Here is an 11,635-nt window from a genome sequence, read left to right as displayed (position 1 = left end):
CCATTCTTAGTCACTGCCATCACTGGTGTTATACATCCACACTGTTAAGTGGACAAGCCGAGGCCACACATCTGTTTAAAGGTCAAGAAATATTTAACCACGTAGAGTCTATAATAGAATACAAACACTGGAGCCTTCAACTGAGAAGTTTTTCATCAATGTCCTGTGAGCATTAAAAACAATTTTCTGGTCGACCTTAGAGTTGCTAAGTTTGCCTGGTGTCAAGGATGCTGCTTGGTCCCCACACCCACTTATCTCTTTCCATTTCTCTCTCTCCTATAAGATTCAAGGTATGGCAGAGACCGTATGTCTCTACCGCCTACATTAAGCCCGGTCCCTGGAATAAAAGGAGAAGGTCAAATATGTTTCCTGAATGAATGAATGACCAAGAACTTCCATGCCACGACCTCATCCCTGTGTGTAAAGTCTCCTTGTGCTGGACACAGAGACACAGACAGATTGTAAACCTCCAGATTCCAAGGAAGGACTCTTGCTGCATATTACGTGTTCAACCTATACATCAGGAGATAATTTATTACTTTTTGATTGTCTGCTTTTCCAGGTGATGGAGAAGACATAACCGGTTTCTTAATCTCTGGAGTGGCTTTTGTGGCAGAGGCCTGGGGAGGTATGATGTGGTTAGAGCAGTTATTTTAGTGGTTTAGTGCCAGGGTGTTACATGCTTGTTCTTGCCCTTGCTGATACTAGTCTACTCAACCTGACCTTTGTCCTTTCCCCAGAGATTTCAAGCAGAGAGTCATGCTGGAGTGCCATTAGAAGGGGCAAGAGATTGCTGCTGGATGTGAAAGGGGGATATTTGCAGAGTTGGAAGTAATGTGTCTTTACAGGTAAACAGGATTTGAATTTAGCCCAGATCTTAAACAGCTCCTATGGTAGAGGGCTAGACACAAAATTCCCACATGCACACAGGTAATGATAAACGTCAAGGTTCGTATCCCTGAGCAATGATGCTAGCTTTGCCCTCCTTCAGTGCAGGGGAAGTAAGTCAGTTTTTCAGTGAGGGCAAGGCGATGGATGGCGCATTCCAGGAAAATGGGTGAAATAGATGGAAACACAACCACAGACCCAGGAAACATTTAACTTTTATTCCTACCTCATATACGGCATATTTTCTGCAAAAATTATGAGTTAAATATAATTTAATGGAGACAAAGTACTTAAAATATAATCGCAACAATTAAAAAAAGAATCCTATCACGAATACAGAAGGAAACAAAACAAAACAAAAATAGGCGAAATAAGAACAAAATCTCCTCAACTTTGAGATGGTACATTCATTCCTCTTCTTTCCCAGGTCGAAGCTCCCTGGGGTAACTGTTGAGATTGGGCCCCAGAGTAAAAGGTAATTATCGCACTGAGGGCACACATCTGATTCACAGAAGCAAGTCTATGTTCCAGACAGGGCAGCGAGGCTGAGGAGGCTGCATCTAAGTCTTCTTCCGTTCCACTGAGGTCTCAGGGAAATGGAAGCTTCAGGACACTAGAGGTTGTTGCCCAAGTGCAGCTGGGCTTGGTTTGCCCGAGCCCTTAGACTTCACTGAGGTTTAAAAGTGGGTGCTCTCCTTGTCTGTCGTGTTCAGCTGCAAGTATTCCAGGGTGCCCTTCTTGTAGCTGGCTACCCGGGTTGGTTTTCTGTTCCTTATCCCTGAGGCCTGTCTTTTCTGTAAAGAGCTGGCGATCATGTCTACAAACTCGGCTTGCAATCGCTGTTGGTTTTCCCTGGAGAGAGAGTGCGGAGGGAAAACGGATCTTCTCAGCAATTCATACAGACTACCCCTCAGCTCCAGAACTGCCAGTTCCATTCACTGAATACTTGTTGAACACCTATTCTGGGCTGAACACAGGAAGTCCAGAGAACACAAAATGATCCTTGCCTTCCCTTGATGAGCTTAAAGATCTGTCATCCCTGCTCTGTGGAGTTGTAGGAAAAGCAGAATATATTTCGAGCAGGAAATTATCGATATGTTTCAATTTCAAAGTGAAACAACATGCTGCGGAATTCGGAGGCATGGTTAGGTTTACACATACCTCTGCAGGGAAGGGAAAGGAAGCCAGGAGGGTGCTAAGCCCCTGCCACCACGAAACTCTGAAAACGCATTGGTCCCACACCTTCCTAGGAGTGTGGCTTGTCTGGGGAGGGCTCACAATGGGCGGAGGGTTTCAAGAGTTTAGAATGGACCTGGGGTGCTCTTAATAAGGGGCCAGGTCCCCCGTGACCCAGGGACGATCTGGGTTGTCTTGGCATCTCTACGGTCTTCCCCATGTGTCTGGGTCCTGCATCTAGGAGTCTGCAAAACAGGGTTTCTCTACCACAGCAAAAGCCATTCCAATGGCCACAGTGACTGATCGCAGTGGCCAAGGTGCAACTGGAAGACCATCTGAGTCATCTTTAGGGGAACTGAAACCGGTTACTTGGACCTGAAACCTCTCTTCCTCATCTCACGGGGAACACACGCTCCATGTGAAGACCCAGACCCGCAGTCCTGGAGCTGGGGGCGCTCCCGTTTCATCGGGTGACTCGGCAGAGCACTGCAGGCCCCGGAGGCAATGCAGTACAGTGTGCTCCACTGCTCTACTTTTGTTACGACCAGAGGGGCAGGGAGGGAGCCCTAAACTGTTCTCTGGTCTCCTGAGCAGGCCTGAAACCCTCTAGCGGTCAGAGAAGGGAGGTTTCCAAGCTTTTTCATGTGTGTAGTCTCTCGCCTTGTATTCATTGCATCACTGCCACTGGCAAAGCACTCGACAACAGTTAAACCGGCTGCATGTAGCACAACTTACAAAGCCGAGACCTCCCCTCCCCCACCCCTCCCCATCACAGCCGCAGGCAGCTTACGCGGTCGGAGGGGTTGGCAGGTTGTACTCCTGGTGCTTCCCCCCGGTCAGCCAGTAGGTGGTCTCAGTTCCTCTTCCCTAGAGAGAAAAGAAAGGTGTGTACCATGGAGACCAAGACAGTCGGCTCTAGCCCATCGTTCTGACCCACCGTTCTGACAAGTATCTGTTTCCAAAAGACATTTCACCTCTGAGTTTCTCATCAGTGCCTATATTTCAGGACAGCACCTGTTCCTGATATGATCTGCATTATTTGTAGACCGATCTTTATTTCTAAGTGCCTGTTAAAAAATAAGTCTCTCATCCACCAGACGTGTTTTTTTCAAAGTAGAATTTTCTTTTTTCCCAAAAGATATTTCAAAATACCATCACAGCAACAGCACAAGAGCTCTAAATGAAGAAGGAAGAACATTCATCCGCAATCCTGCTACACCAACGAATCCAACTGGTTTCTGTCGTCTACGTTTTATTCCGGCCCTTTCTGTCCCAAAACTTTGCCACGAAACTTGTGCCACAGTTTCCCCACCTTAAGTGTGTAAATTATAAATGCATGTGCATCGTAATAAACATTCACTAAGTACCACTGGCTGGGCCCATCTGGAGGCTATAAAATAAAGGGAAACACAGGCAATTCTGTTTTTGCTAGAGCTTGTATTTGAAAAGGAGACTGGATGTTTATATTTTAAAAAATCACTCATTCAAAACAATCGTGGTTTGGGGCTGTGTTTGGACTGTAATAATCCTTAGACCACTTCTGTTTTGGGGGGAACACCCTGCAGAAAATGTATTTACGGAGAATTAAAAAAGCGAGTGTGATGTTCGGACACAACTACCTAAAAGGAGGCTTTCCCAGCTGCCGTCACAGAGTAGAGGCCGGCGGCCCTATGACTAGTAGAGGCAGATGGTCTTGGCCGATCACTGGCTTCAGACCAACTGTGAGTGCGGTTGCCTTCAACTAGCAGCCGGTGGGCCACCTGGAGACGCGCGGTGGCTCTCGAGGGCTGCTGTTCTAAATGTGTGCGGGGCAGCACGGCGCATCTGAAACGGGGATTCTTACATCTCCCTGTGCATCACAGTCACGTAGAGTACATGTTTCAAGCACAGATTTCTGATCTACACCCAAGGAGAGTCTGACTCAGCAGGCCTGTGGGGGGAGTCCAGGCATCTGCATTGTAACACGTGCCCGGAGGATGCTGAGTCAGAATGTGGAGCCACATCTTGAGGTTCACTGGTCCAGAACCTCAGAAAAGTACAGCAAGAAAGGTGGCCTTAGAGAGTAGCAGCATCTTGCAGTAAAAGCGAGGACATGAGTGGGGAGAGTGGGGGCTTTGACTAAAGTAGTCCTGCAATAGACTTTAGCTCTTGGGAGTGGAGGGGGAACTGGGGACAAACTTGGATACAGGTGAAAGAAATGGTGGCAGCATTTTATAACGTAGTGGCCATAGTTCAAAACATCAGAAGGGCTCTTTGGAGTAAAGGAACGTTCTGAGTTTATAGTCTTCAGTGGTAGCTTCTCCTACAGGGGAGAGTGGGTGATCATTGCGGGGAGAACAGGAAAGCATTCTTCATCCTCACGCTCATCAATATACTGAACATTGGATGTCCAGACTCAAAGGAGGCATCCACCAGGTGCTGGTGAGAGCTTTTTTCTGGGTGCTGTCTCTGTGGATTCCTTACCTTTAAGTACGTTTCTCCTCTCACTTCATACAGGAACTGGCACTCCGTTCTCTTCAGGATGGATATTGTGGAGCCGCTCACGTGAATTCTCAAGGCTGGAAATGCAAAATAGATAAATGAAAATCTCGTCCGTTTTGCAAGCTATTATATGGCTCCATTTGTTTCCCCTTGAGCCAGAATATTTATTACAGGTGCTCTTGGCAGCTTAGATATTGTAGTTAAAAAAAAAACACTTAAAAATATCATCAGTGAGATAAGAACTATTATCACACATGGGAAGAGAGAGGGTCCTGAGTGAGGGGGCTCCTTAGGTTGTGCCCTGTAAATTCTCATCCCAGCTCAGAGTGGGAGCCCCTGGGCCTGGCTTTGGATTTAGCCTGTGGTGCTGAGCTTAAAAGGTGGAATTTGCTCTGGTGTCTCCATATAAACATTCCAATAAGTAGCTAAAGTGTTGGTGGCAAGGTGAAGATTCTGGAGAGAGTTATAGAGTCTTGATTTTCTCTTATTTTACTCTTCTGGGATAACTGTTATCCTTCTAACAAACAAGTGGTGAGGGCAATCTCATTCACTGATTCATTACTATATAACACCTTCCCACTCTGGTTGCCACAGACAGTAACAACAGTAAGAATAATGAAAACCCCGTACTGCCTGCCTAGCATGTACCAGAGGGCTGCTCAATGCTTAAAACACATCACTTCAACTCCTTCCAGAAACCCTTCCAGCAAGGTTGGAATCCCATCCTCAATTTGTATCTTCAACTTTCTGATGCCTAGAAAGATGAGGTAACTTCCTCCCAAGCTTACACAGACAGTGACTTGTATAGTTATGATTTTAACCCAAGTCTGTTTGGCCCCAACCTTATTATTTCCTTTACACCGTGATTTTCTAGTTCAAACCAGTATCAGGTTGTCAGTAGACTGCCAAAATACCATACTACCACCAGTGTTTTGTAAGCCCGCACACACATTACCAATGCTTTCTTTCTCTCTTGTATATATTTCTAATATTATCATAGTCATAGCTATTTATTGAGCATTTACTAGATGTAACACACACTGCCTCCACCTTGCCAGAAAAACGCAATATAAGCTTTTGCATATAACAAATACTTATCGTTTTCTTTATTAAAACCAATTCCAAAGAAAACCAAATAAAAGAGGAATAGGAAAGTGAACCAGGGTATATACTCTGTATCTAATCCACTGAATTTCTATTCAGTTTAACAGAAATCCCGCGCGCAGCAATGAAGACCCGACGCAGCCAAAAATAAATAAAAATAAATAAATTAAAAAAAAAAGTAAACCTTAAAAAAAAAAAAAATTTAGCCCTGGAATGCGTACCATGTCTTTCATTTTTCCTTATTAAAGGCTCAATCCAGCACTTTGTATAGGCTATGTACATCAGGCAAAGTTCAGTGTTCATAGGAGCTTGACATTAGCTGCCTCAATTTATAGCTGTGGTAGTTTGTCCACAGGGGTGTCAAATTTGAAGTCTGTAGGAAACAGATCTGGGGCCCGAGGACAGATTAGTCTGTAGGACTGTCTGACTGTAACATCAGCAACACCAGTAATATCTCCAATTTCTTTTTGGGTCCTTTTCTCAGCTGATGCCTGTGAGGCCATGTAAATGGCGGCTGCTGCCACAGATATCAGGCTCCTTCCAGGAACCAAGTCCAATGCCACAGCTTTACGGGCTATATGTGTAGCTGCCATCTGTACTTTAAATGTCCTAGGAACTCCTTCCTGTCTGCAGGCAATATAGAGACAAGCAGAAGCTATGGCATCATTAGCCCTTCCCTTCAGGCTCTTCTGTTCATACCCTTGCCTGAATAGATTTCTGTTAAACGGAATTTCTGTTTAACTTACATGGATCTATGCTAAATTTCATGGCTATTCCAGGTAGAGCATGCCTGAATGCATTGCAAATGAACCCAAATTAATGACAACAGTCTAAAACTGAGTCAAAAAGGAAGAATAAAATAGTTATCAGTAAACAGCAATTTGTAGCAAGGACCGGATTGACCCAGGCTCACGGCCAGTCAGTGTGAAGAGTCATTCTTCATCTCACTGGCACTTATTCTGCATTTTATCCTATAATTCCCCTCTGCTGGAAGACAGAATCTCTGTCCTCTAAGAAAAGCAGTCTCCCTTCTTACGGAGGCCAGTGGATTCCATCCGCGAGGCTGTGTTGACTGTATCTCCGAACAGGCAATAACGGGGCATCTTGATGCCCACAACTCCGGCAGCACAGGGACCTGAGAGGGACAGAAAGCAAGAGGTGGAGGCAACAGAAGTCACAGAGTCGGGGGGGTGTGGGGCAGGCCTCTTCTTGGGGTCACGATGCGCGATACCTCATGTCATGGAGAAGCGGTTCAAGGTGGGAAATGCGACCTGTGACTCTTGCTTTAAATCAATGTATTCACTGGGGGAAGCACCATTATCCAAATCACGCTTTCAGAAAGTATTTTGCTCTAGCACAGAGAAGCGCATTGGCAAGAAACAAGGCATCCAGAGATCCAGGCCGCAGAGGTGTAAAGTGCTCCTTGAGATTATATATATATATATATATATAAGATTTATTTATTATTTATTTATTTTATTTATTTTCGGCCACACTGGGTCTTAGTTGTGGCACACGGGATCTTTTGTTGCAGCGCACGGGCTTCTCTCTAGTTGTGGCGTGTGGGTTTTCTCTCTCTAGTTGTGGCGCGTGGGCTCCAGAGCGCCTGGGCTCTGTAGTTTGCGGCACGCGGGCTCTCTAGTTGAGGCGCGTGAGCTCAGCAAGCTTAGCTGCCCCGCGGCATGTGGGATCTTAGTTCCCTGACCAGGGATCGAACCCGCGTCCCCTGCATTGTTAAGGCGGATTCTTTACCACTGGATCACCAGGGAAGTCCCCCTCTTTAATGTATTAAATAGAAGGCTCTCAGGAAGGATGAAGACTATTTGGCATTGGTGGCCTGATGATGGAAGACCCAGAAGACAAGGACTTGGCATCTTCTTCCCTGAGCATTTCATGCACCATGTGAATACAGAATGGGGAGCCTGTCACACAAGGATACTCCAAAAAGAAGAAGAAAAGCCAAGGCAAGGCGATGCACAGTGGCATATCAGGTAGGAAAGAAGGGTTTGCTCATGCAAGCATTTGTGTGGAATGACGGAATGCAAGGAGTTAAAATTTTAGAAGTTAAAGATTAACTCAGAAACTGCAAAATCGGGTTTTGGATAGAGGTAACTATTGATTTTATGGTTGGCTGATTGGGTTTTGACCTCTGTGAGTTTCTTGATAGATTCGTCCTACAAATACTCTGTGTTTATGAACACTGAAAAAATTGAACATTGAGTTGTTCATTGTTTATGAACACTGAAAAAATAAAAACACTGAAAAAAAAAACAACTTTTTTTTTGCATTGAACCCAACCTCCCCTGTTAGGTTCAATGTAAAAAACAAAACAAACCACAAAGAAATAAAAAACAAACAAAAACAGCAGCAGCTACTTGATTAGAAGCTCTCTGAGCTTCCCAGAATCTAAAATATGACACAAATGAACTTATCTACGAAACAGATACAGACTCACAGACATAGAGAACAACCTGTGGTTGCCAAGGGGGAGGGGGGATGAGGGGAGGGACAGACTGGGAGTTTGGGATTAGCATATGCAAACTAGTGTATGTATGTATAAATGAATCACTTTGCTGTACACCAGAAACTAACACATTGTAAATCAACTATACTTCAATAAAATAAATTAAAAAAAAAAAAGATCTCTGAGCTTCCCAAGGCTGTGTCTTGACTAGTCACTTCAAAAATGGAATGATAAAACTGGGAAGGGCCTGGAGGTGGAAAATCCCTGCAGATATTATGTTTTGTCTTCAACTATCAATATTTAACTGCAACCTTTTAATTTCTTAGGGATAAACCCATCCCGGTATATGTGTCTACTATTTACTCTCATTCCAGCCCAATGTGACAGTGCCTGGGCCCTGGCAGTCACTCAGGCATTGAGTAGGTCACAGAGGAAAAGAGAGGGGACCAGGACCCAGAGCTCCATTCTCCCTCCCTGGTTCCATCAGTTCTCTTGCTGTCCCTTCCTCCAGGCCCGACAATTTGTGATGGGTCAGGGAGATGCCGAACAGTTCCCTTATGTGTATGTGGAAATATCTACGACAATTTGGTTGTGACATGACTGGGGAAGGCCACAGCTATGTTCCTGGCTGTCAAAGATGTGGCAGCAGTTTTTAACTTCTATTTACTGTCACTCTGAGACTCTCACTGATTCATTACTCAACCAAATATTTACTGTCTGACTCTGTGCTAGGCACAGTGGATACAGGATGACTTTTGCAAATGCCGTTGTCTGGCCCTCACCACAAAGCCTGGAGTGACCTCTTGGGTTTTCTCTACCTTGGGTCTTCTGTGAGGCTTGGAGGGCAGAAAAAGGGGCAATGACAAGAAATTATAGGGAGATGTGATTTACTTTAACACAAGGAAAGACTGTCTAACAATTATAACTATTTGATAAAGGAGTGAGCTGACTTTGGAAATACTGAGTTTTCAGGGAGTCCTGGGATTATTTACTCTAAACGTGGTTATATTATTACTTATCTTGGAAACTATAATTTATGCCCTGTAAAAGATTAATCTAGATGACTTCTGCGTTCCTCTACCACTATATTTTTCTGTAATACCGTAAGTCCCTACATACGAACGAGTCCTGTTCCGAGAGTGTGTTAAGTCTAATTTGTTCGTAAGTCCAACAAAGTTAGCCTAGGTACCCAACTAACACAATTGACTATAGAGTACTGTACTGTAATAGGTTTATAATACTTTTCACACAAATAATACATAAAAAACAAACACAAAAAATAAAGAAAACATTTTTAATCTTACAGTACAGTACCTTGAAAAGTACAGTAGTACCAGCTACATCACCGCTGCTTTTACGCTCGCTTCTGGACATCCTGGGCTCAAAATAAAGATACTGTACTACTGTACTCTAAACAGTACTATACAGCAAAGTACACAAAAGCACAACCACTTGTAGAGGATGCACGCATGTGACAACATACGCCAGATATGTGAGCTAACTTACATGACTGGACACGCGAACGCATGTTTGCATCTTTAAAAGTTCGCAACTTGAAGGTTCGTATGTAGGGGACTTACTGTATTCATAACTCATCTTCTCAAATCTCTACATTCAAGGTTGGATAAGTTTCATGGTCTTTGAAGTGATCCATGTACTTTCTGTACCACTGAGGGGTTGGGGGAACATAAACGCCCTTTTATTGTAGGGATCTGACCAGATATGTTTTCCCCCTGTAGGTAACATAATCCATTTAAGATACCGTAATATTTTAGTGGAAAAAAAATACACAGAAGTTGGGGGTGAGGGGGAGGGAGGGAATGGGGAAGAGATAAATGACATAGTAAATAGGGTGGCTTAAATAGGAAGTCTGGAGCTCGGTATTTTAGTTTGTGGTTGGTGTTTATCATTCCATGAGGGCTGTCATGGCTGTTGTTTCCTAGAACTCTCTAGAGACTAATTATAGGTCTAATTATGTCAGGATGTGTAACGGGACTTCGTATTTGGCAGGAGGATTCAAGAGTAAATCTCATGTGAAAATTGATCACGTCTGAAGATCCTTTAACCTTTCTGATTTAGTTGGTGCACAGAGGTACATACGGTTCCCGATTGCTACAACGCTCAGCTACATACCAGAGTGAATTCCAATGCGAATCCATATTGGGAGGCCGGGAAGATGCTCTAGCTCAAAGGTCCCCACGAAGCTGAGGATGTCCAAAGCCATCTTGGCAATGTCAATTGCATGCCGGTTGCCATTTCTCTTAGGCAAACCACTAGCCACCATGTAGGCATCACCAATGGTTTCCACCTGTGGAAGTAGTTTCTCATCAGTGAATCTGCCCCTTCTAATGGCACAAGAAATTAAACAGAAGCAGTTAGTCACATAACAAATACAAAAATTTTCGAGAACTCAGTATGAGCATGGCCCTGTACGCTTTTTCTGGGACTAGTTCAAGACCAGTTCTATGCTAATTTCCTCAGGGTTTTTATAGCTTAGTGAAATAGTTGATAAAACAACTATAAACGATTTTAACCATATGAAAGTAGTTTATAATAATATGAATCATCCAGATGTGATGACAATTCTATCAATGTTGAAATAATCTGAATGGTTTTATGTAATTTTAGGAACACCTCTAAATACCAGAAAAGTCATCTTTGGCTCTTATCATTTTTTATAAACTATTTGACAAAAAATAATTATAAAACTCAAAATGGATTAAAGACCTAAATGTAAGGTCAGACAGTATAAAACTCCTAGGGGAAAACATAGGCAGAACACTCTATGACATAAATCACAGCAAGATCCTTTTTGACCCACCTCCTAGAGAAATGGAAATAAAAACAAAAATAAACAAATGGAATCTAATGAAACTTAAAAGCTTTTGCACAGCAAAGGAAACCATAAACAAGACGAAAAGACAACCCTCAGAATGGGAGAAAATATTTGCAAACGAAGCAACTGACAAAGGATTAATCTCCAAAATATACAAGCAGCTCATGCAGCTCAATATCAAAAAAACAAACAGCCCAATCCAAAAATGGGCAGAAGACCTAAACAGACATTTCTCCAGAGAAGATATACAGATTGCCAACAAACACATGAAAGGATGCTCAACATCACTAATCATTAGAGAAATGCAAATCAAAACTACAATGAGGTATCACTTCACACGGGTCAGAATGGCCATCATCAAAAAATCTACAAACAATAAATGCTGGAGAGGGTGTGGAGAAAAGGGAGCCCTCCTGCACTGCTGGTGGGAATGTAAATTGATACAGCCACTATGGAGAACAGTATGGAGATTCCTTAAAAAACTAAAAATAGAACTACTATACGACCCAGCAATCCCACTACTGGGCATATACCCTGAGAAAACCATAATTCAAAAAGAGTCATGTACCACAATGTTCATTGCAGCTCTATTTACAATAGCCAGGACATGGAAGCAACCTAAGTGTCCATCATCGGATGAATGGATAAAGAAGATATATATGGCACATACATATGATGGAATATTA

At 43.4% G+C, this 11,635-nt stretch overlaps 1 protein-coding gene across 1 annotated transcript in view; it reads right to left on the bottom strand.

Annotated features, from left to right (window-relative positions):
* Positions 1 to 1,120: 1,120 nt before the first annotated feature.
* GUCY2C (guanylate cyclase 2C) overlaps positions 1,121 to 11,635 on the bottom strand; it is an 80,397-nt gene continuing 69,882 nt past the window's right edge. Inside the window, exons 23-27 of the mRNA XM_061206503.1 lie at positions 10,247 to 10,421; positions 6,686 to 6,784; positions 4,528 to 4,622; positions 2,855 to 2,931; positions 1,121 to 1,740 (exon numbers count right to left, since the gene is read on the bottom strand). Coding sequence (XP_061062486.1) covers positions 1,566 to 1,740; positions 2,855 to 2,931; positions 4,528 to 4,622; positions 6,686 to 6,784; positions 10,247 to 10,421 — 621 coding nt within the window. The 3' untranslated portion in view covers positions 1,121 to 1,565. The remainder of the gene's footprint in view (positions 1,741 to 2,854; positions 2,932 to 4,527; positions 4,623 to 6,685; positions 6,785 to 10,246; positions 10,422 to 11,635) is intronic.

The sequence above is a fragment of the Eubalaena glacialis genome, chromosome 11 (genome assembly GCF_028564815.1).
Source record: "Eubalaena glacialis isolate mEubGla1 chromosome 11, mEubGla1.1.hap2.+ XY, whole genome shotgun sequence".
NCBI classification, from domain to species: domain Eukaryota; kingdom Metazoa; phylum Chordata; class Mammalia; order Artiodactyla; family Balaenidae; genus Eubalaena; species Eubalaena glacialis.
This window is presented reverse-complemented; position numbering and strand designations above follow the sequence as displayed.